This window comes from Pleurodeles waltl, chromosome 1_1 (assembly GCF_031143425.1).
Source record: "Pleurodeles waltl isolate 20211129_DDA chromosome 1_1, aPleWal1.hap1.20221129, whole genome shotgun sequence".
Classification (NCBI taxonomy): Eukaryota; Metazoa; Chordata; class Amphibia; order Caudata; family Salamandridae; genus Pleurodeles; species Pleurodeles waltl.
In genome coordinates this window covers 221,396,808-221,421,321 of record NC_090436.1, presented here as the reverse complement: position 1 = coordinate 221,421,321, position 24,514 = coordinate 221,396,808, and the positions used below count along the sequence as shown (strand labels likewise).

Genomic DNA, 24,514 nt, shown 5'->3' with positions numbered 1-24,514 from the left:
ATTATTCCCTAAGGAGCCTCCAGAGTTCATGGAATCATGCTTGCAGTACTGGGAACAATAATGGGGTATTATGATTCTGACATGTTTAATACCAATCATGCCTAGGTTTGGAGTTATCATTATGTAGCTGGACATAGGTATTGACCTACGTCCAGAACACGGATAAAGTGGCGTTCCCGCACTCACAAAGTCCATGAAAATGGCACTGGAGTTTGTGGGGGCACCTCTGCTAGTGCAGGGGTGCCCTCACACAGAGGTATTTGCACCTTTCCCTCTGGGCTAGGAGGGCATGCCATAGGGGTGGCTTAGAGTGACCTGGTGCAGTGACCTATGCACCCTTTCATGCTGACTGCAATGGCAGGCCTGCAGAACACTTAGCATGGGCTCCCCATGGGTGGCATAATACATGCTACAGCCCATGGGGATCTCCTGGTACCCCAGTACCCTGTGTACCTGGTTACCATATACTAGGGACATAAATGGGGGCACCTGTATTCCAAATGTGGGGGAAAAATGGTACAAGTTACCAAGTTAGAAGGAAGAGAGAATAATCACTGGGGTTCTGGTTAGCAGGATCCTAGTCAAACACACTAACAGGCAGAAAATGGGGGTAACCATGCCAAGAAAGAGGGTACTTTCCTACAGTCATTCACCAGGATTTTGTGTGGTTTCACGCCAGAGTGGAAACGGGGGGATCCAACACTGTTACACACAAGAGGGCACCAAATGTGCCCTTCAAAGTAGTGTGGTGGCGTTCAGAGGCAACCCCCACCCAACCCCAGCCTAGAGACACCTATTTCTAAAGAAGAGGTTCTCACACCTTTATCTTACAGGAAACCCTTTGTTCTGCCTTTCCTGTCCGTGTTAGTCTCATCAGCAGGAAGTCAGAACAGTGTCTAGGGCTGGAATGCAAACCCGGCAAAGCTGTACTGGCAGACTTTAGGGGATTCCCTAGGAAACCTCCAGAATACATGGTATCTTGCAACTAGCACTGGAATCGGTGTAGTTATGATTCCAACATGTTTGATACCAAACATGCCTATGTTCGGTGAAGCCATTTTATAGTTGGGGAACTCTTGTTGACCAATGTCCACTACATACATTAAGATTGCTTCCCCACTTTTAGAAAGCTCAGGAAATGGAGAATGGGGTTTGCAGGAGCACCTTTACTCATGCAGTGGTGCCCTCCCACTTAGATCTGTGGACCCTGCCCTTGTTCTGAAGGGCCTGCCCTAGTGGTGGCTTACAGGGTCAGAGTGCAGTGACCATGACATAAGGCAAACTTTATGTCTGGGATGAAAGGTGCGTGCACCATTTCACACCAGCTGCAATGGCAGGCCTGTAGTCACAGTTTGCATGGGCCCCCACGGGTTGCACAATAAATGCTGCAGCCCATGCCAGGGATGGCCTTTCATAGACCCAGTTCCATAGAGAACCACAACTACGGACGTCTCTCTCACGGGATGGGGATCTCATTCACAATATTCAACTGTCCATGGATGCTAGACACCATGCCAGAGGCATCTCCATATCAATCACCTGGAGTTGGTAGCTGTTCCCCTAGCACTCAAAGCCTTCCTGCCTCACCTGATCGGTAGAGTAGTCTTGATCAGGACAAATACCATGACTGCTATGTTTTTTCTCTAAAAGACGATTTGGGTGTGGTCTCTCCTGTACAACCTTCTTCTAATAGCGGAGTACCTCTTGGTACTGGACAATAACTTTGCAGATCTCCTCAGCAGGAGTCACCACAACTTGACCTTTTCGCCACAGCAGAAAACTTCACCTCCACGTTCCAATAGCCAAAGTCTAGGGGCAACGCACTATGGATGAGCTGGTCTGGGATATTTGCTTAGATTTTTCCTCGTTTCCCACTGTTTCCGTGTATAGTTTGTAAACTTTGGCAAACACTTTTTACCCTCATCCTAGTGGCTCCCACATGGGCGAGGCAACCATGGTTCACCACACTCCTAGGACTCTAAGTAGTTCTCCACGACGTACTGCCGAACAGGCAGGACCTTCTCATGCAGAGCCATGGAGAAATGAGACACTCAGACCACAGGTCTCTAAAATTTGTGATTTGTCTCCTAAATTCTTAAAATGTGGTTATTTGAATCTTCCACAGCTATGTATGGACATTGTTAAAGAAACATTGAGACCCACTACTCATGCCTGTTACGCTGTTCATTATTGTCATTGCAAACACATTGATCCTTTAGCAGCCAAGGTTCAAAATATTGTCTGCAGTTTATTTCATTTACATACCTCTTATTTAACTTTTACATCTATAAGGCTACACCTAGCGACAGTATCTACATATCTATAACACAGGCAACACACTTTACTATTCAGGATTCCAGTCATCAAAGCCTTCCTGGAAGATTTCCCCAAGGGTGATACCAGCTCCCTATTGCAATCTCAGTATTGTGTGTAGGGAGCTCGGTTATGTTTGCAGTGCCCTCCCACCAAAGCACACTTTTCGCCTGACTTTTAGATGTACCATCAGCTAAAGTGCACTGGCTTCCTGCTGACCAAGTCCCCAGTGCCAGTGCCCCTTCCCTAAAACAAGACTCCAGGTCACTTGATCCTCAGGTGACCAGGCCCTTCAGCCCCCTGTAAGTCCCTAGTAAATGGTACCCCTGGTACCTAGGGTAGGTGTACTGAAAAGTGTCTTTCAGCGCAGCAACACAACTTGTGCCACTCTGAGGTACCCAGCACCAACCTTATGCAGACCACCATTGTAGGCTGGGTGACAAGGTGCTCACAAAATTTAAAACACAACAAGGCGCACAGCCTGTGTGCCATGTCCCCTAACACTGCATGCAATATATGTAAGTCATCCTTCTAGCAGGCCTTACAGCCCTAAGAAGGGTGCATCATATTACATGTGAGGGCATATCTGCACAAGCTTGCTACGAGAGACAAAAGCTTTTTCACATTTGAAATACAACCCAGGTCTCTCCAAATGGTTTCACCCCACCAGGACTTCCTGAAGTTGCCTACAGTCCCTGCATTCAGGCCTCCCTTTACTGCAGCAACTACAGTGAGACAACTCGACACCTAAAGCAACCACTAAACCTGTTGCCGCCATCTCGAGTTGAAGAGGATCCCTGCTGTCAACGATGTCCCCCGGCTCCCATGAGCTTGAGTCCACTATGGTTTTACCCCTCTTGCACTCGACAACGATGCCTGCAGCCTCAGACCACCAGACCCCCCCCCAACCATGAGTGTTCCAAGAAAAGGAAACCTGACACCTAAGGACACCTCTGCATCCATCGCCCCTGGGCCCTGGTGAAGACCAAAGGTGCACCTACGTTCCCAAGCACCCCACTTTTGTGGACTACCTGTTGGTTGCTCCCGACTTTCCTTCTCCTCCCTCCCAGCTGGAGCCTGCAGCCTAAATCTATGGAGACCGACCCCGTTGAAATACATAGGGCACCCAACGTGTGCTGCACCGCTGCACCCGGCCACCCAAGTGCTTCCCAGAGTGACCTTTTGGTGTGGTCCTGATGCTTGCCAAGTACTTACCTTAAGTCTATAAGATTGGTCCCATGAGTCGTCAATAAGTGCTTTTTTTCTGACTGTTTTTCTCCCATAGGTTAAATTAAAGCTGAAATGCACTTTCGATTTTTTTGCAGCTAAAAGTACTTCAAATCATATTTATCTGATAACGAAGTTCTTGGCTTTGAAACATAAGTAAAAAGAAGTGTAATTTTTCTAATTTGGGCTCGAATTTGTTTGAGTGTGTCTCTCATTTATTGCCTTTCTCCTCAGTACAACAGATGCTTAACACTACCCTCTGATAAGCTTAACTGCTCACCCACACTGCCACAAAGTAAAACATTAGTTATATCTACATTTTTCCTTTGCCTCTGCAAAGCAATTGGAGATCCACTGAACTCTCTGCACAGTGTGCTTCTTTTTAGTGCACCATATAGAGAGCCAGCTTCCTATATTGTGTTAACAAGATTAATAGGCCCTCCATTTGAGCCCCTCTACGCTTGCCCACTCAAATTGTTATCCTGGAAGGTAACATTTCTCGTCACTATCACCTCACTCAGACAGGTTAGTGAGCTTCAGGCATTAACTTTAGAAGAACCCTTCTTTCAGATACGAAGATGGGATGGTACTGCATACCAATCCCAATTTTGTTTTTAAAGGTGGCGCTTCAATTCCACCTTAATCAATTGAATTACCAGTCTTTCACCCCAACCTGATTCAGTTATGAAAAGAGCTCAACATACCTTAGATGTAAAGTGTGCCCCTGTGTATCATGTTGATAGAGCCAAAACATACAGGAAAACACAACTTTTGCCCTTTGAAAACCACAGAAATGAAGAGCCATTTCTGTGTTTGGTTTGTATGTTGGATTGTTAAATGCATACAAACAGGCTGTTCTGAAGCTAAAACAATTTTACCTATCCCTCCTAGAGCACACTCCACTCATAAAAAAGGAGCTTCAATGGCCTTCCTTTGTAATATGCCTGTAGCTGACATATGTAAAGCAGCTACATGGGCCACACATTGTACATCAGGGCGGAATATATTTCTTCTTAAAGCACCAGTACCACTGCCAGACAGTTGCTCGGTGAAGTTCCAAGTGCGCTGTAATCTGAGTGCGTGACAGATCTTTGTGCTGTCAGACACTTACTTGACTTTGATATGGTTGACCAGTGTAAATGAAAGAATGAAAGTTGGAGAATCTGTACTTCCTAGGTTCTCCTCCTTCATGGACATGTTTTCTCAACCGGTCAGCTTTGGAGTGTTTCAGAGGCAAGTACACAGGTGACTCCCAGTTGTACTGCATTTGTCTGTAGTTAAAGATCATAGAGAGCTTTCAGGGGATGGATGGCTAACTATTTCTTAAAAAAGACATTTCCAAGACCAAAATTCTGTTTAAATCCTATTGTTCAAAGTGAACTCAAACCTAGCCCTAACCCATTCATCACCTCAGTTGGTGTTTCTGTGAAATCTTTGAGCCTCTCTTTATTTTGATATCCAGTAATTTTCCATCACAACAACCTTCTGCCTTCATTTTATGCTGCCCTGGAAGGAACTGACCCTTTGCCATCTTTTTACACTCTAGATCAAACCTTGGCAGTTTATCATATTGATTCTAGTAACTATTCTTAGTGTTGTAACCGGAATCTATATTTTAGCTTCCCGGAGGTATGTCTCAAGTGGCTATCAGATTTGTTTCTGGTGCTTGAATTTTAAAACAAATGACTCCTGCTGCATAGCAACCTATGTGATTGCTCTTACCAGCACAGACACAATACAAAGTTTAATTCATAACTGCCTGCTTTGATTACAGGGCTATGCACATTGGTACTCCATCACACTTGGACAGCAACTTGATAGTCTTTGGTGGTTCATAAAACTCCTAGTAGAGAGATGTTATGAATGGATATAGAAAAGCTAAAATTTCCAACTGTGTTTTCTCAAGAGGTTTCGTTACCATGTGTACCTCTTTATCCTGGTGTGAAAAACCCATCAGAATTGCTTTATTGTAGGAAATATTTAAATGACTGAATGTTGTCTTCTCAGCAACTCTTCATAATATTGTTGGTCTTCTGCTCGTGATGAATTGATTTGAGAAGTGGTCTAGCTTTCTTTAACTGTATTGTTTTTTAAAGTCCTATGAAGCACTCTCATGCCTGTTTCATGCTTTAGGGAAGCATAAACACAAATTGTGCAATCTACCACCATTAATTTTCAGCTATTGCTCGTAATCCGCTCTATTGTTCTCCTATTGCTGCACTAAGTAAAAATGTATATTGTGCAGTGAAGCTTGTGCTTGTCTTCTTATACACAATTGTGGAGATTGTGTCCTACTGTTGTAAAATCTTGATTGCTAAGATGTGGCTTATATTTTCAAAACCTTAGGTGTGGGTAGGCAAATGTGTATGCAAGGGAATTTTCAGATCTTAATATTTTCCTCTCTTCCCAAGGTTGCTCGGATACAACTACAGATTCAGGACGCTCTGGGAAGGCAATATCCTCATCATTCATCGGCACAAGAAGCAGTTTCACAGCTGGATTCTGAATTAATGGACATCACAAAGGTAAAAAGTAAAAGCTAAATGTACAGACCACCAAATTTGAAACTTTTTGTAAATCCATATTTTCACAAGACAGGTTTTGAGAATTAATTTATATTCATGAATGCATCATTTTTTGGAAGGAATCTAAATGAAAGGCAGCAGAGTGCTGTACAATGGTCAGATGCAAGGATACAGTCAGCGAGTGATTGAATGAGCTAGATGGATTCTGAGAGTGGAAGTAGGCTGTAACTGAGTTGTGATGTAATTTTCTTTGAAGAAGTATGCCTCTCCTAAATGGGATCAGTGCTGCAACTTAATTGATAGATAGCGGCATGTTGTATCAGCTGCCAACCTCAACACCGTCTCTTGGTGTGCGAGAGGAAGGTGGATTTCTCTGCACAACCATTACTGGACTCAGATGGCTATTAATTCATGTGTCTTTTTAGTGAAAGAATGATTGTGATCAACAGCCTCCATCACATTCAAGCAATAAAGCCTGTACTGTTTCTACACAGTAGTATTGAGATCTTTCAAATCCAAAATTGGTTTCAACTTTCTGTTCTTCTTTTCATAGCCTCAGATTTTTATAGTTTAAATATCTGTCTCTCCATCTGCAGGAACATTGTATAGTAATATTGGTAGCACCTCTAGATTTGTTCCATATTATTGGGAACTCCCTGCTGCAGAGTAGCTCTTCCATTTTTCAGAAGCTTGCCTTCACTAGTGCTTGCAGTGCATGTGCTCTCAACCTCCACAACTGATTCGATTTACAAGTCCCTTTTCCATTTAATTTTAGACAGAGTCGCAGGTACATATCCCAGAGTAAATACATTTAGCTACCTTAAACATAATCAGCTCATGTTAAGAATTCCTGTTGAAGTAGGGCTTTGGAGATGCATTTACCTTTGACAGCAGGCATCACCAGAATGTTCTGAAGTAAAACAGAAGTTGATCAGGTGCCATTTCTTTTTAAGTCCCCTCTTCCTATTTCTTCAGAGATAAACCGTTTCAGCTAGGAAAGGATTTTGACGCTGAGTCTGATTACTGCAGTACACCTGGTTGGACCTGCAGGTGCCAGTCTGGCAACCCACTGAGATCTCCCATGAGATTCCCAAAATGCTGCAAACATGAATAGCCATATGACTAATGCTTGGAGTGCTTCCAAATTTCATATGCTTCTTTGGTCCCAGTACTAGATGATAAAGACACCACACTCACCCTTTCCTTATTTGTCATGCACTGTTACCAAATAGTTCCTATGTTTACCCTTTAGAGGATATTATTGCTTCCTTCATTTTGTATAAGCAGCACTGGGACTTTGAAAAGCCCTTTTGGAAAAGGAGCACTGGTGTCTGTTGCTGTGAATTACTCAACAGATTGAATACGATTTCAAGAACATTGCAGGACCCATTTTAAGGTCCTGTTAGCTGGCTCTTACTGGGCAAGTCTGTTCTTTTCCTTAGTGTAGGAAAGCGCCCCCTTTGGCATGGCCGCCACAACCCCCCCTCCCTCTCCCATACACACACATACATTTTTTGCCTGATATTAATGCTGACTTGACTGAGAGTGTGCTAGGATCCTGCTAACAAGGCCCCAGCACCAGTGTTTTTTTCCCAAAACTGTATCATTGTTCCCACAATTGGCACACAGTTAAGCCCCTTGTAAAAGGTACCCATGGTAATGTTGCGTAGGCTCTCATTATTCTAATGAGACTACTGGATTTGAACTGCAGAATAGCCTGCGGTGCGGGGGTGACACCTGTCGGCCTAATCCAGGTTTTGCTCCGGCTAACTAGCAGTGCCTCAGCTCTACCTAAGGGCAGGGATGATTGGGCAGCCGAGCACATGACACAGTTGATTCCTCAGGGAAATCGTGGTCACTCAGATCTCATCCGTTTCTCTCAGTTCAATTAGTCTCACATATACAAGGACAAGCAGAGGCAGTATATGTTTCAATAAGGTTTTAATGAAGCAACTGCATTTTAGACAATAAAGCATACTGCAATAACCAGGACGATAAAGCTTGGCAATATTAAAATTGTGACAAGGAGAGTAAAGCATAGAAATAACGCTACCATGTTGTCACTAGAGTCAGTAGACTAATTCCTACCTAGGCTATATTTGAGCACAGCATGTTTCGCTCTAGTTCTCCCCTTGGGGTTCCCATGGTAAGACATCACCCCCCATACCGCAGCAAAGGCCTGAAGTCTGCTTAAGCAGCTCTAGTGAAGCGTTCAGCAATCAGCATACAGACGTGGTCATCTGGCTGTAATCTCCCTCTGACGTCTATGGGACAGGGAAGTGTTTTTATAATAAAACAGCTGATGTTCTGAGAAAATGTCCCTACATAAGAATGTGTATGTTTCTATGAATACCAGAGGCAAAACGTTACCATGTTTACCAGCAACCTATCTTACTGCAGCCTTGAGAGAAGCACAGAGTGATTGTTTAAGAACACAGTGCTGTCCTAAGCAAAGAACAGCTAGATAGAGAGAAATAAAACAAGACTGCAAATGTGGCTATTGTTAAAATAATAAACAAAGCTGAATAAAATATATCTAGGTTAAAATGCACAGCGGCAGGCCTAGTGTGCTAAAATAACGTGCATGGAGCTATAATTAAAATGGCTACACAACAGTACCAAGGGCCCTGTGGCTAAGGAATGTCCCCAAGGGCTGCAGCATGCATTATGACACCCTGGGGGATCCCTCACCAAGCACATGCACACTGCCATTGCAGCTTGTGTGTGTTGGTGGGGAGAAAAAGACAAAGTCGAAATGGCACCCCTCTCAGGGTGCCATGCCAACAAACCACTACCTGTGGCATGGGTAAGTCATCCCTCTGGCAGCCCTTACAGCCCTTGGGCAGGGTGCACTTTACCACAGGCAAGGGCATAGCTGCATGAGCAATATGCCCCTACAGCAGTGGTTTTCAAACTTTTTAATGCCACCCCACCCCCCCAGTTGAAAAATAAAAATCATTGGCGACCCCCTCAGAATTTTTCACAATTATTTTAGAAAGATGCCAGTGTTTAAATAGGTCTAAATCTATTTAAACGTTGCAGTTAAGTACTGTTACCTTTTTAAAACTGCAATAACATGCTTCTGCTTAAAACAAAGGCTGTATAATATTTATATAATATCTGTATAATATTTCTTTTGGCCAGAGTTTGGCGCCCCCCCTGGGATCGGGGGGCCTGCCCCCCAGTTTGAATACCTCTGCCCTACAGTGTCTAAGACCATTCTTAGGCATTGTAAGTGCCGTGTGGCCATAAAAAGTACATAGACTGGGAGGTTGTCATTACGAACTCCACAGCTCTATGATTGCTCCACTTAAGTCTGGGAAGTTTGGGATCAAACTTTTCTGCACAATAAACCCACACTGATGCCAGTGTTGGATTTATTGAAAAATGCACCTTGAGGGAATCTTAGAAACACCACCTGTATTTTAGGCAAACCTCTAGTGCAGGACTGACCTGTCTGGGCCAGCCTGCCACTTCCAGATGAGTTTCTGACCACATGGGGTGAACGCCTTTGTGCTCTGTGGTCAGAAACAATGCCTGCAACGTGTGGAGGTGCTTCACACCTCCCTCATACAGGAACTGTAACACCTGGCAGTGAGCTTCAGAGGCTCAGACCTCTTGTTATAGTGCCCCAGGACACTCCAGCTAATGGAGATGCCCGCCCCCTGGACAAAGTCCCACTTTTGGCAGCAAGTCTGGCAGGAAAATTTGTAAAAACCAGGAGGAGTGACCTCTTCAGTGAGGACCACCTCTAAGGTGTCCAGAGCTGGTAACCCCTGCAGGAAGCTGTCCTGGTGTGTGGTGGGTACCTAAGGTACTTACACCTTATACCAGTGTCTACGTATTAGTGTAGTGTAGGCAGTGTCTAGAAGCCAGGCTCTCTAGAGGTAGCTGTGGATGAGCAGCCAAGGCTTATCTAGGAGACAAACAAAACCCATGCAATACCACTGTAGTCACACAGCACTCACTCACTCACTCACACACATGAAAGAAAACACTCAGTGGTACAAAAATAAAGGTACTTTATTTTAGTGACACAATTACCAAAAAGTACTAGAGATGCAACCCTCCAATAGGAAGTAAGTTACACACTAGATATGTTTACTGGTAATCAGAAATAGGCATAAAAATCAGCAGTGCAGTAGAAAGTGCAAATACACAGTGCCCTCCAGGTACCAGGAAGAAAAGAGTTAGCTACTGGATTTTCCCCAAGCCACCCACAAGGACTAAAAAGAAGTTAATGTAACTCCCAGACAAGACTGCAAGAAACCATCTGTGGATTCCTGAAGAGGAAGACCTGAAAAAGAAGGGGACCAAGTTCAGAAGTCGCGGGAGTGTCCGGTAGTGGCAGAAGCTACTTACCGGCCCACCTGTGGTTGCAGGAGTTGGTTGACGGTAGGATGAAAAAGGTCAGCAATGCAGCCCTGGAGCCGGTGAAGAGTTCCTAAAGAATACAGTCAACGTCCCATTCCGAATGGTGGCGTGGAAAAGCCACCAACACTCTTGGCAAAGGCAAGAGTCGCTGTAGGAGAAAATTGGAGATGCCGGAGACCAGCAAGGTCCAGGAGGGCTCAACCCCCGGGGAGGAGTCTCAGGGACCCTCAGCGATGCAGAGAGTCCACAGAAGAAAAGCCAGCCCCCACAGGGGACCCAGGAGTCGCAGAGGAGCCCACACAGCACAACTGAAGAAGGGTCCCGTGCCGCACGAGAAGCACACAGAGGGCTGTGCGTCGCAGGGAGGATTGCTGCGGGCTGGGGCTACACGGAGCCTGGAGACCCCTTGGAGGAGGTGCCAACAGGCCTTGGTAGCTGCAAGAGACGTGGTACAGAAGGATACTGTCTTGGGTGGGAAGGTAAGGGCTTACCTCCTCCAAAGTTGGACAGCCGTCAGAGAGGGCCAAGGTGACCACTCCAGACCACCAGCGTGATGCAGGATCAACACAGCTCAGGATGATAGGAGATACACACAGCCGGTCACCGTTGCTGTTGGTGCCTGCGGATGCAGGGGAGTGACTCCTTCACTCCAAGGAGGATTCCTTCTTTCTCATGCAGACTGAAGAATTGCCGCCCTCAGAGGATGCACAGCCAGGGAAATGTTGCAGAAGCTGGAAGGATCCGTGGAAACAATTTTGCAAGCAGAGTCTTGGCTGTCGATGAAGATTGTCGGTTCCTGGAGGGTCCAGTCACAGTTCCAATTGCCAGAAGTCGAAGTAGAGGTTGCAGAGGAGTCCTGCTTCAATCTTGCAAGTCTAATCTGAGGACCCACTGAAAAGGGAGACCATAAATAGCCCTGGAATGGAGATTGGTCACCTAGGCAGGTGACCACATATCAGGAGGGTGCTTTGACATCACCTGTCTGACCTGGCCCTTCAGATGGTCCCAGAGGCCTCTGCGCATCTTGGATTCAAGATGCAGAATCAAGTGACTTTCTGGAGGAGCTCTGGGCACCACTCCTCGGGTGGTGATGGACAGGGGAGTGGTCACTCCCCTTTCCATTGTTAAGTTTCGTGCCAGAGCATGGACTGGATGTCCCTGAACTGATGCAGACTGGTTTATGCAAGGAGGGCACCAAATGTGCCCTTCAAAGCATACCAGTGGCTTGGGGAGGCTCACCCTCTCGAGCCATGTGATACCTGTTTCCAAAGGTAGAGGGTGTTACCCCCCTCTCCCTAAGGAAATCCTTTGTTATACTATCCTGGGCTTGGGTTAATCAAGCAGCAGGATGGTAGAAACCTATCTAAGGGGTGGCAGCAGCTTGGGCTGCCCGGCATACCCCAGAATGCTGGTAGGAGCAATGCAGGTGGTCCTCTAAGTAGCCCCAAGAGTGCATGGAAACATACTTCCAATACTGGCAAAAGTATTGAGGTATGATTCCGACATTTTTTTATACCAAATATGTCTAGGTTTGGAGTTACCATTATGTAGCTGGACATAGTTAGTGACCTATGTCCACTACATGCATAAATGGCATCCTGCACTCACAAAGCCCATGAAAATGGAGCTGGAGTTCATGGGGCCACCTCTGCTCATGCAGGGGTACCCACACACCCAGGTACCTATACCCTGCCCTTTGGGCTAGGAGGGCCTAGCATTGGGGTGACTTGGAGTGACCTGTAGTGAAAAGAGTGCATGCACCCTTAAAGTAAGAAGTGCCACGGGCCAATCTAATCTGCCCTGTGTTAGAAATGAAACTCCTCCGGCCGATCTGATCGGCCCAAGAACTGACACTCACGTCACAAGAGTTTATTTCCTTCTGTGCATCTTGACAAACAAAACGGACCTCTAATGCCCATCTGGAACACCTCCTTCTTTGTTTACGTAGCTGTAGTTGCCCATATTCCGACCCATTTGCAGACAATTCATCTTTTAAAAGTCGCAGAGAAATGTCGTTTACGGAATGGAAACCAGGGTCTGATAGAAGCTGCACAGGTTATTGTTCACCAGTAGAGGGCGCAGGCTAATCTGCCGTCAGCCCCAGAGACAGTGCAGCAAGTGTGCGCGCTCGATTTGACTGAGTCATGACCTTGCTATGGGTTTGCACTGCAGACGCTTCTGGCCAGCTGAAAGCATCAAAAAAACAGGGCAGGTAGGGTTCATCAAGCAGTACTAATCAATAAGTTAAAATTGCACGTCAGACTGTATCTTGTTGTATTTTTTTTAAATTACATTAGTCTCTGTAGCCCCACCCTCTAAATACTCTCACTCTTATTTCCACGTGTATCAGAGAGGGGGGTCGGTTACTGTTATGGTATAGTCCATCCCAACAGGACAGTCGGGCTCCCGTCTCCCAGCAGTGGAAGCAGGCCTTAGAAGCATGGCCACAATTAAAATAACGTGAGTAGGGTTGGGTTGAAGCTTCATACATGTGCTGGAGGGGTGGACGTAGCAAAGTGCTTATGGGGCAGTACAAAGATAAACTAGCTAATCAAAGGTTGCAACACGAACGGAGCAGGCCTCATCATACTTCCGTTACCTTGAACCATGCAGGCCGATATTTAAAAAACAAAATAGTGATAAAATTTGAGCATCAAAGCGTGCAGTGAAAATAAAATAAACTTTTAAAGAAACAAATAAAAGGGCGATAATGAAAATGGTAGTGCATGTGATGTTATCATGCTCTAATGGGTGAATTTCATTACAACATGCCTTAGCAATCTGACCTCTTCAAACTGAAAATAAATTTACCTATGATATAATTTTAGTGGTTTGGGATTATCTTGGCCTTTTCTACCAATGAGTTCAATAAGAACGATTTATGTGGGTAAAGACTTCTCCTGCAATGAAAAATGTATGCCTTGAAATGAAAACACAATTAGCTGCTTCGTAACCATCTTTCCTATCAAGCAGCTTTAGCAACAGAAGGCTCTGGTTTGAAAGCTGTGGTTTAAGGCAGCTCACTTTTTTAAGTGTTAGCATGTACATGTTTCTGCAGCCTCTAACTGTATTGAGACATAAACACTGTGTGGGAAGGCAACAACTTTGATTATTTCATGTAGGATGGATGGAAGGACGAATGCAAGCGTTTTCAATTCTGTGGCCTGTTTGTTGATAGGCTCCAGACAACATTTGTCAGAAAGCCCTGTAAGTTTTTTGTGAAATGCTGCGGGATGGAAGGGGGCAAGCACAGTTACAAGCTGGGTGAGGGATGGGAGAGGGAGGTGGGTTGAGTAATTATCAGCAGCAATGAAATATTCGCCGGACTTTTAGAGAGTCTTGCACCCAATCACAAGCAGCAGTGTGATATCCTTGGTAGCTATTGAGGGACAAAAAAACAGTTTCTGAGATAGCATTTTACATATGATTCTCCCTGTTGTTACAAGCCGTTACTATTTTAAAGCTCAAAAGAATGTCCTCTTAAAAAACATCATGACAAGACCATTGCGGCTACAGACATCTTAACTCCTTTTATCTACCACCTATCAGTTGAATGTGGTGGCCATAGGTAGGTTTATGTATTTTTTGTTTTCTCTGTTAGATGTTATTTTTTGATTTCCCAATCACTCAAGTGTATTTATTTTGCTGACTAGACATCTGAAGCATGCAAAGAGACACATTAGTATTTACAAACTGGGGCCCAACTGAAGACCTCAAAAGCAATCAGCCTCTGTTTACTCTTGAGAACCTCGATTTTCTACCCATTTGCAAAAATAGATACATGCACATTTTTAATGCACTAATACATTTTTAAAATTAGCAGAACGCAAAAGGACAACCCGAATCTCCTGCAGCATGTTTTCAAGGTACACTTTGCAGTATTATGTTTTTACCTAAAATTAAATCATCAGACTGGATCTTCCCTTTCCCAAGGCTACAGAAATGTATCATTGTAGGAGGTGAGCATTTTGCAAAAATGAAACATCCCAAGCTACCACCTCACAAACTAAAATTTGCAGGCCTCTTTGTTAGAGGGAGCTGTGTAATCATAAGGCCATGCTGTGCTAGGAGAGTCTGGTGAAAAGGCAGCTGGTTTTAGCACGCTGGTGAGTTTTTATGCTGTTGTGCCTCACACCATCAACTTCTTCCTCCCCTTATGCTGACACAAGCAGAGAGAGGGAGGTGATTCCCTTTACAAACACCATGGTAAATACATTGTGAGAGTATTTGAGTATTCATAACTGTTGCTTTATATGTACTGGCTTGTGATAAGTTAGATTGTGTGTTACGTTCTGTTGCTATGTGTATGGATATCAGGTGTCTGTGATGTTGGTTATGTCTGAGGTCTTGGTCTTTGTGCTTTTGGATGTTTGAGGGTGTTGCTGGGTGTATGGATAGGTAACTGTGGCTGCATGTCAGTTTTTATTCTGAAGAGGAAGTATCACACTGTTTATAGGATGAGGGGAGGCCTGAGATCTTAGGGCCTGATTTATATATTGGCAGACAGGGTACCCTGCGGGGACGGATATCCCAACCGAAAATTTAAATCCCATTATGTGCTCTGGGATTTATATTTTGCGGACAGGATATCATCAGAACCTCAGTGTTTATGCTCTCTCTGCTTTTAAAATTGTCACTGCAGGCTAGTTACTAATTTTACCAATTATCATTGGCACACTGGGGCACCCTTATAATTCCCTAGTAAATGATACCTAGGTACCCAGTGTATTGGGGTTCTAGGAGATCCCTATGGGCTGCAGCATATCTTTTGCCACCCATAGGGAGCTCAAACAATTCTTACACAGGACTGCCACTGCAGCCTGAGTGAAATAACGTACACGTTATTTCACAGCCATTTTACACTGCACTTAAGTAACTTATAAGTCACCTATATGTCTAACCCTCACTTAGTGAAGGTTAGGTGCAAAGTTACTTAAAATGAGGGCACCCTGACACTAGCCAAGGTACCCCCACACTGTTCAGGGCAAATTCCCTGGACTTTGTGAGTGCTGGGACACCATTACACGCGTGAACAACATATAGGTCAATACCTATGTGTACCTTCACAATGGTAACTCCAAACATGGCCATGTAACATGTCTAGGATCATGGAATTGTCACCCCAATGCCATTCTGGTACTGCGGTGACAATTCCATGCATCCCCGGGGCTCCAGCATGGACCCCGGGTACTGCCAAACTAGCTCTCAGGGGTTTTCTCTGCAGCTACCGCTGCTGCCAACCCTCAGACAGGTTTCTGCCCCCCTGGGGCCTGGGCAGCCCAGTCCCAGGAAGGCAGAACAAAGGATTTTCTCTGAGAGAGGGTGTTACACCCGCTCCCTTTGTAAATAGGTGTTAAGGGCTGGGGAGGAGTAGCCTCCCCCAGCCTCTGGAAATGCTTTGAAGGGCACAGATGGTGCCCTCCTTGCATAAGCCAGTCTACACCGGTTAAGGGAGCCCCCAACCCCTGCTCTGGCGCGAAACTGGACAAAGGAAAGGGGAGTGACCACTCCCCTGTCCATCACCACCCCAGGGGTGGTGCCCAGAGCTCCTCCAGTGTGTCTCAGACCTCTGCCATCTTGAATGCAGAGGTGTGAGGGCACAGTGGAGGCCTCTGAGTGGCCAGTGCCAGCAGGTAACGTCAGAGACCCCTCCTGATAGGTGCTTACCTGGTTAGGTAGCCAATCCTCCTCTGAGGGCTATTTAGGGTCTCTCCTGTGGGTTTCTCACCAGATAACGATTGCAAGAGCTCACCAGAGTTCCTCTGCACTTCTCTATTCGACTTCCGCCAAGATCGACCGCTGACTGCTCCAGGACGGCTGCAAAACCACAACAAAATAGCAAGAAGACTACCAGCAACATTGTATTGTAGCGCCTCATCCTGCTGGCTTTATTGACTGTTTCCTGCTGGTGCATGCTCTGAAGTCTGTCTGCCTTCACCCTGCACTGGAAGCCAAGAAGAAATCTCCCGTGGGTCGACAGAATCTTCCCCCTGCCAACGCAGGCACCAAACTTCATCACCGGTCCTCTGGGTCCCCTCATCTTGACGAGCGTGGTCCCTGGAGTCAGTGAGGAGTTATTATTCTTAGAGGTTTAATACCAAACATCCCAGGATTCAGAGAGGCCATCATTTAGCTAGGAAACTCATAATGACCATTGTCCAGCATATGCATGTAAAATGGCTTCCCTGTACACTTAATATGTCTCCATATCGACAGAGACATAGATGGGGCATATCTGCTCATGCATCTATGACCTCACATGTGCTTGGATGCACCCAGCTACAGGGGTGACTTAAACCTGGCACGTGCAGTGATAAGGGTCCTGGCACACAGGGGTGTGTGACAGGTCGTATTTTCAATTTATCATGCACCAACACATGCAGTCTGACATGGCAGCACTGTAAGGGTCAGGTGAGGTATCCTTGCACAACTGATGCTGCAGCCCTCAGATATCTTGCTTAGTACCCCAAGCTCTAGGCACCTAGAGTACCATTTACTAGGGACTTATAGTGGTAGCTAAATTGTTTGCCAGTTGCGCAAAGCAACTGTGCAGTTTTTGGGAAAGAGATCTGGCACTGGGGATCTGTTTAGCAGAGACCCAGTGGACGAACAGTCAAAAGCACACCAGAAACCAGGCAAAAAGTGGGGTCTAGCCATGCAAAAAAGGGTGTTTTCCTACATGGATGCAGTGCAGTTTCACGCTTACCCTTGAATGGCTAATCCAGGATATTCAGGTTATGATACCGATGTTTCAGCCTCTCTCCTGGAATCCAGTGAGAATGACTCTGAGGCTGCTGGGCCTCTTAGCCACATGCATCCTGATGGTGACACATGCCGAAATGCATATGCAGGCTCAGCAGTGGGACCTGAAGTTCCAGTGGGCGCAGCATCAGGGGAATCTCTACGACATGGTTGAGATCTCGAAGGGGACTCCACAAGATCTGCAGTGGTGTCTTTTGACCTGTGATTGGGTCAGAGAAACATCCCTCTCCCTTCCCCAACCAGATCTGACAGAAGTGACAAATGCATCACTTCTGGAATGGGGCGGCCACATGGGAGGGGCAGAGATCAGAGGCGTTTAGTCTCCAGCGGAGTCTGGGCTACTCATCAGTCTTTTGGAGCTCAGGGTGATCTGAGTGGCATTGAAAGCATTCCATCCCTCTTTCTAAGGCCAAGTAGTGCTGGTTTTCACGGATAACACCACTGCCATGTGGGGATGCAACAAGCAGGGTGGGACGGGATTGTGTGCCCTTTGTCAGGAGGCTCTGCACCTCTGGGCATGGCTGGAACATCAGGGCATTTCCCTGGTTGTTCAACACCTGGTGGGCTCTCTTAAAACCAGAGCGGAAGATTTCAGCCAATAATGGCTGGTCGATCATGAGTGGCGTCTCCATCCGGAGATGGTGCAAGGTCTCTTTCAGCAGTGGGGAGGGCATTGGTTTCTGTTAGACTCTGCTGACAAGGCGTAATGTCAGCAGTTTTGAGCCGTGGGTATCTCCAAGGCAGCATTAGCTCGGCAACGCTTTTCATTTCGAGTGGAGCTCAGGCCTTTGTACGCCTTTCCACCCATACTACTTTTGTGCAGAGTTCTGAAGTAGATCAAGAACTACTGGGCCTAAGTAATCCTTGTGGCTCTAGACTGGACACAATGAGTCTGGTAAGATTGCCCCTTTGGGAGGATCTTCTGCCGCAGCAGCAGGGGAGGGTTCTCCCCCCAAACCTGTCTGGTCTCTGCATTCTTGCGTGCAGATTGAGCTGCTGGATTTGGCAGGTTTGACCTTCCTCCCGAAGTCAGTAATGTTTTATTGGCAGCCAGGCGTCCCTCCACAAAAACAGTATGCGTCTGTCGGAACCAATATTTGGCATGGTGCACAGATAAGCCTGGTGACCCCCGTCTCTGCCCCTCTTTCCGAGGTCCTCTTGTTCATACTTTATTTGGCCTAACAGGGCTCTGCTCCAGCAGCCTCAAAGGGTATTTGACTGTTATCTTTGTATTTCTGAGATTACCTGATCAACTCTTTGTTTAAGTCTCTTAATTTTATTAGATTTCTTAAGGGTCTTACCCACATATTTCCCCCACCATCATTCCTCAATGGGATTTGAATTTAGTTCTGACGTTTCTCATGTGTGCTCCTTTTGCGCCTCTTCTCAATTGTCCTCTCAGGCTTCTAAAATTAAAAACAGCCTACCTTGTTGCCATTATGTCTGCCCACAGGGTGAGTGAGTTTAAGGTATTGTCATCTAAGCAATCCTACCTTACCATCTATCCTGACAAAATGGTGCTTTGCACCAGGTCTTCCTTTTTGCCGAATGTGGGCACACCATTTCATGTAGGACAGTCCATCACCTTGCCTACTTTTGACGCACCCCCCCACATCCTTCTAAGGAAGTGGAGAGACTCCACTACTTGGACCCAAAATGAGCATTGGTGTTCTACCTTGTTCGTACCAAAGAGTTCCGGGTGGATGATCAACTCTTTGTTGGATATGAAGAAATGTTGGGTAGTGCAGAAAAGAACCATCTCTAGGTCGTTCTCTGCATTAAAATGTGCTATGCTTTTGCTGAAAAGAAACCCCCGGAGTGTTTGCACGCTCACTCTACCAGAGCGACAGCTTCAACCACTGCGTTAGCATGTGGGGTTTCCGTCCTGAACATCTGTCAGACAGCAATGTATGCATCCTTTCACACATTCACCAAACTGCTGCCTGGACAGTCCTGTCCGAAGGGACAGGTACTTTGCCTGTTTGGTCATGCTGGACTTCCCAGTATGATCTTGGTTCGCAGACCCACCTCTGGGAATGATATTGCTTGGGTATCTATTCTTAAGTAAGGTGTCTGCAACTAAAGTCCCTATCGGATGAACAAGTTACTTACCTTCTGTAACACCTTATCTGGTAGAGACATATTCTAGTTACAGACTCCTTACCGACCCACCCATCCTCCCTGCGCTGTCAACTAATTTCTAAGGACAGGGACTTCCTTTTCAGGCCCCCATTTTGACGAGCCAGTGGTCAGTTTTCTTTATGGCTCATTTTGGACTGATGCTGCAGGTTTTTCAACTCTGAGTACAATTGGACCTGTTTACCAGACCTCAGTGCTAGTTCCTTGACCTTAAAATATGTATGTTTGATTGACTTACACCCAATTGATACAAGGTAACTTAATTGTAATTCCCTAGTATATGGGACTCATTGCCTCTAAGTAGGACTGTCACCCCAGGGTCTGCAGCAAGGTAAAACATGGCTCCCAGTCTGCCACTGCAGACTGGAAGATTAGTTTGAAACTGCTAAGGCGACCTTGCCATTTTGAAGCAATGACAGAGGGCCAAACTCCCTTTCTAATATGGGTAAGTCACACCTACAGCAGTCCTATCGAGTCCTAAGGCAGGGTCCAGCATATTAGTAAAATAGAACATGTGTTTAACATGTGCTGGCAGTAAAAGCCCATACTGGTCGTTTTTTTTTCCCTGCAAGAGAGATTTGCAGACCCATTTAGGAGAGCAAGGTTACACTCTTGACAACTCAACTGTGCTAACTTTATGTATGGGGCTACTGAACTTGATACTTCAAGGTATCAAGCAGCTTGTTGCATTAAGCCCAACATGATGCTCAAGTCGAAATGAGTGGAACTTGTTGCTGCATGAAACTTTGAAAAAGTTGCTACTTGGTTGCCCAAAGTATTTGATAGAGACTTATTGATACAGGTTCCTTACCTTTAGAATTTCCTGGCATCCGCTTGCAATTTGGAACTTTTGAAGAGCAATGCCCTTGTGCTCACGTTGGGGTTGCGTTGTTCAGAGGTGCGTGGCATGGTCGCGTCATTGAAGCCGTCTGTGACATCACAGTCACCTATAAAGGCACCACCCAGGCACGTATGTCTGTTTTCCTTCTGCAACAGTGAAAGTGCAGATCTATAATCGAGCGGCTCTGTCTTTTTTGACAGGCTTTTTTTTAACCTTTTTGTTGAGACTTTTTTGCGTCTGTTCAGGATGGCTTCTAGGAAGAAGGGGTTCAAGCTGTGTGGTCCTGCCACCGTGCCATGTCTGTGACGGACCCCCGCCAGGTATGTCTCTGGTGCCTAGACCACGACTCAGTCGTGTTCCAACTGCCGGGCCATGGGCTCTGAAAGCTTTCAGTGAGTGGTCCCTAAGTCTCATAGCGGCCCGGCAGTCGACGTCGGCTGGCGCAACTCCTTGGAGGTCCCAGTCGAGGAGGAGATCGTGGGAGTCCTTCTAGAACCAAGTGTCTTCATCCCAGTCGAGGTCCTTTGGGCACTCGGGAAAGAGGCACAAAAAGAAGTAGATGAAGAGGACTTTGACGTCACCTCGTCCGTCAACTAACGAGGCGAGTCGAGAATATCAACGTTCCAGGCACGGTTCCATGGAACCGCTGACAGGGCTGACTCCAAGACTCCCCCCCCCCCTTGCCATGCGTCTAATATTTAAGTGGGCTGGCCCCGCCGGAGTGCCTTAAGTCTATGGGGAGTTGGCAGAGGCCCATTCATGTTCCATGCCAGCAGCTTTGGCCTTCGGCGTCCATGGGGTCTCTTGGATCCAATATCTGATCCGTCACAACGCCGGTTCCACACAGTCGTCCTCCTCTGGTGTCACTCTTGACATCGACACCTACGACGCCACCAGCATCCACCATTGGCACAAGACCCATTCTAATAACCGATGATCCGAAGCCGCAATAAAGTTGCACAATGCTTATGCCGATGGCGCACACAAGTGCCAGTTAATTGCCTGAGAATTTTTACAAACAGCCAGGCACTGCTGAGGAATGGGAGGGGTATCAGGACCCTCTAGAGCCCCAGTTAGAACCTATGGACTGGTATGAGGAGCAAGGAGAGGCCAGTGGACTGAACACCTCTCCAGATACTGGCATGCTCTCCTCCTGCTGTGGCTATGGATGAGGGTGCATCGTATTCAGTGGTGGTACGCAGGGCAGCTGAGGTCCTGGACCTTGAGCTTTCCACGGTGCAGGCAAGACTAACATCTTTATAGAGGTGTTCCAGCAATGGGCTTCCTCATTGTTTATCATGTTGCCCTTTAATGGGGCCTTCACTGATGTCCTTCTGGGGACATGGTCGAAACCTAGCACAGGGGTACCTGTAAACAGGACAATTGGCTGCCGCCATCGCCCTACTCTGAGCGACCCTAGCTTCCTCACGGAACACCCCCCCCTCCACCCCAGAGAGCTTAGTGGTCAAGGCATCCACTTTCCATGGTGCCACCCCACCACCCACCCCCATTCGGGTAGGCAATCCAAGAGGCTGGGCCAATCAGGAAAGAAGATGTTTTCTTCCTCCAGCCTGTCATTGAGGTTTGTAAACACCTCATGCAAATTGGGCAGTTTTTCCCATGCACTATGGGATATGGTGGTGCAGGTGCTGCTCACAGACACTTAAAGATGGGAGAGTTGCAACCAAGTTTACCATCAGGTGTGGTTTGGACACAACAGACTCGCTGGGCAGGGTGATTTCCTCAACAGTGACCCTTCAACCCCATGCCTTGGCTACATACTTAGGGCTTTTCGAGGGATGTCCAGGCAAATCTTAAGGACATGCCCTTCGATGGGCCTGGCCTTTTTGGGGAAAAGGCAGACTGCACTGGATCGCTTCAAGGTCTCTTGGGCTACAGCCAAGTCTTTGAGCCTCTCGCCAACTCCTCTCCGACAGTCTATCACCGCTTTCGAGGCTTCAGAAGGAGTGTAGTGCTACGCCTTCCACAGACTAGCCACCGTCCTCCGCCAGGTCAGCATCCTGTGCGGGGACAAGATTGTGGTGCCTTCAGAACCGGAGGGTTTGGCCAGAAGTCGTCAACCACCCAGCCCCCCACCTTCACAGCATCATAGCCCTCCTAGTATGTGTAGGAAGCTGGCCTGGTGTGTAGTGGAAACCTGTGGTGTTTGCACTTTATACCGAGTTCAGTCAACCCCTATTAGTGAATGAAGACAGTGTCTAGGAAGCCAGAGATCTCTAGGGGTAGCTGTAGTGAGCAGCCAAGACTTATCTAGGAGGAGTGTAAAGCACTTGCAATACCACAGCAGTCACACAGTAAGTTATCACACCTGAAAGGAACCACCGTGTTACAAAAATAAAGGTACTTTATTACAGTAGCACTGAACTAGATTACTTATAGGCAGTCCCCCAAATGAAGGTAAGTGTGTGTGTATATGTATATATATATATATATATATATATATATATATATATATATATATATATATATATATATATATATATATATAGTAATTATTAGGACTTAGCATGGAGAAACAACAAGCATTGGCAAAGATTAGTGAATTAGTGAAAAATAGTTAGGGCCCTATAGGGGGACCAAACCATATACTAAAATAATTAAATGCAAAGTTAGGTCCGCCACCTAAGGATGTGGAATAGTTAGAAGGGAGCTGAGAGAACTCTGAACCCTAAGAGGTGAGTAGCTAGGTGACCCCCAGCAACCAGGAGAGCAGAGGTAAGTTACCTAGTCTTCCCAAAGACTAACAAGGGGACTAGGAAGAGTGGAAGACCAGTCAAGTGGGACCCAACAGTTAATTCCAGGAAAAGAAGGCCTGAAAAAGAAGCGGACAGAGTCCTGTCCACTCAGGAGTATCCAGGTGGGGCAGAAGCCACTACTCACCATTCTGTGGATGAAGATCCAGGTCAGCGAGGGAAGATGAAGATCAGCTGTGCAGCCCAGGAGCTGCAGGGAGGTCCTTGAAGTCATGCAGATGATGTCGCACGTCATTTGCCGGGTCGCAGTCAGTCAGTTGTCAAGAGGACCAGCAACAAGCCTTGGCAAATGCAAGTCGGAGCAAAGGAAGATTTGCAGTGAAAAAGAGGTCCAGCAAAGTCCAAGGGACTCGACCTTTGGAAGGGAATCCAGGCTGACCCTCAGCAGTCAGGAGAGCCAGTAGAAGCAGTCTCAGCCCCCACAGGCAACCCAGTGGCAGCAGGCACTCTAAAGTTGCAGTGAGGTCCAGTCAGCACACCTGGAGAGGAGTTCCACTTCACTGGAGCAGCAGAGGAGAGACTGTCCTTGCACGGATGAAGTGCTGGGGGCCGGGGCTACTTAAAGGCTGAAGATCCCTTGGGGCAGAAGTCAACAAGCCTTGGTTGCTGCAAGAGTCCTGTTACACAGGGGTACTGTCCTGCAAGGAGATGCAAAGATTCACCGTATCCCAAGTTGGACAGCAGGTAGAGAGGACCCAGAGGAACACCAAAACCACCACCTATGTTGTATATTCTTCCTGGAGCTGGATGGCAGAAAATCCCAACTGCCAGTTGTCGTTGCCTTCCATGCCTGAGGATGCAGCAGAGTGACTCCTTTACTCCAAGGGAGGTTCCTTCTTGCTTCTTTGGTGCAGCTGAAGTCTTGCCGACCCCAGAGGATGCACAGCTATGGAAATGTTGCAATTGCTGGCAGGAGCGAGGGAAACAATGATGCAAGGTTGTCTCAGAAGTTGCAGGCTTGTTTGGTTCCTCTTCAGTCCAGCAGTGGTTCCGGTGGCCAGGAGCAGAAGAGGTCGTTGTGGAGGAGTCTTGCACTCCAAATCTAGAGACCGGACCCGTAAGGGAGTCCTTAAATAGTCCCACCAGTGAGATTGGTGACTCTGCAGGGTGACCACCTATCAGAGGGGGTCACTCAAGTCAGATACCTGTCCTGACCAACCAGAAGCTCCCAGGGGCCTCTAAACATCTTGTTTTCAAGATGGTAGAATCAATGGCCACCTAAAGGAGCTTTGGGCACCACCCCTGCGGTGGTGATGGACAGGGGAGTAATCACTCCCCTTTGCTTTGTGTGCTTTCAAACTAGAGCAGGGACCGGGTGTCTCTAGACTGGTGCAAGCCAGATTATGCAAGGAGGGTACCAAAGGTGTCCTTCACAGTAGGTCTGTGGCATGGGAAGGCTCCCCCTCCCCAGACATATAACACCTATTTCCAAGGGAGAGTGTGTTGCCTCCCTCTCCGACAGGAAATCCTTTGTTCTGCCTTCCCTGCTTGAGTTGGTAAAGCAGCATGGAGGAGGAAACCTGTCTAGGGGGCTCCAGTAGCTTGGGCTGCCCGCAAAC

General features: G+C 46.7%; 1 protein-coding gene across 2 annotated transcripts in view; it reads left to right on the top strand.

The window, feature by feature from the left end:
* NUP155 (nucleoporin 155) overlaps window positions 1-24,514 on the top strand; it is a 546,729-nt gene that overhangs the window by 351,379 nt on the left and 170,836 nt on the right. For both annotated transcript variants that reach the window (XM_069221247.1, XM_069221245.1), the window contains one exon: window positions 5,952-6,065. In XM_069221247.1, the coding sequence (XP_069077348.1) occupies window positions 5,952-6,065 (114 nt within the window). The remainder of the gene's footprint in view (window positions 1-5,951; window positions 6,066-24,514) is intronic.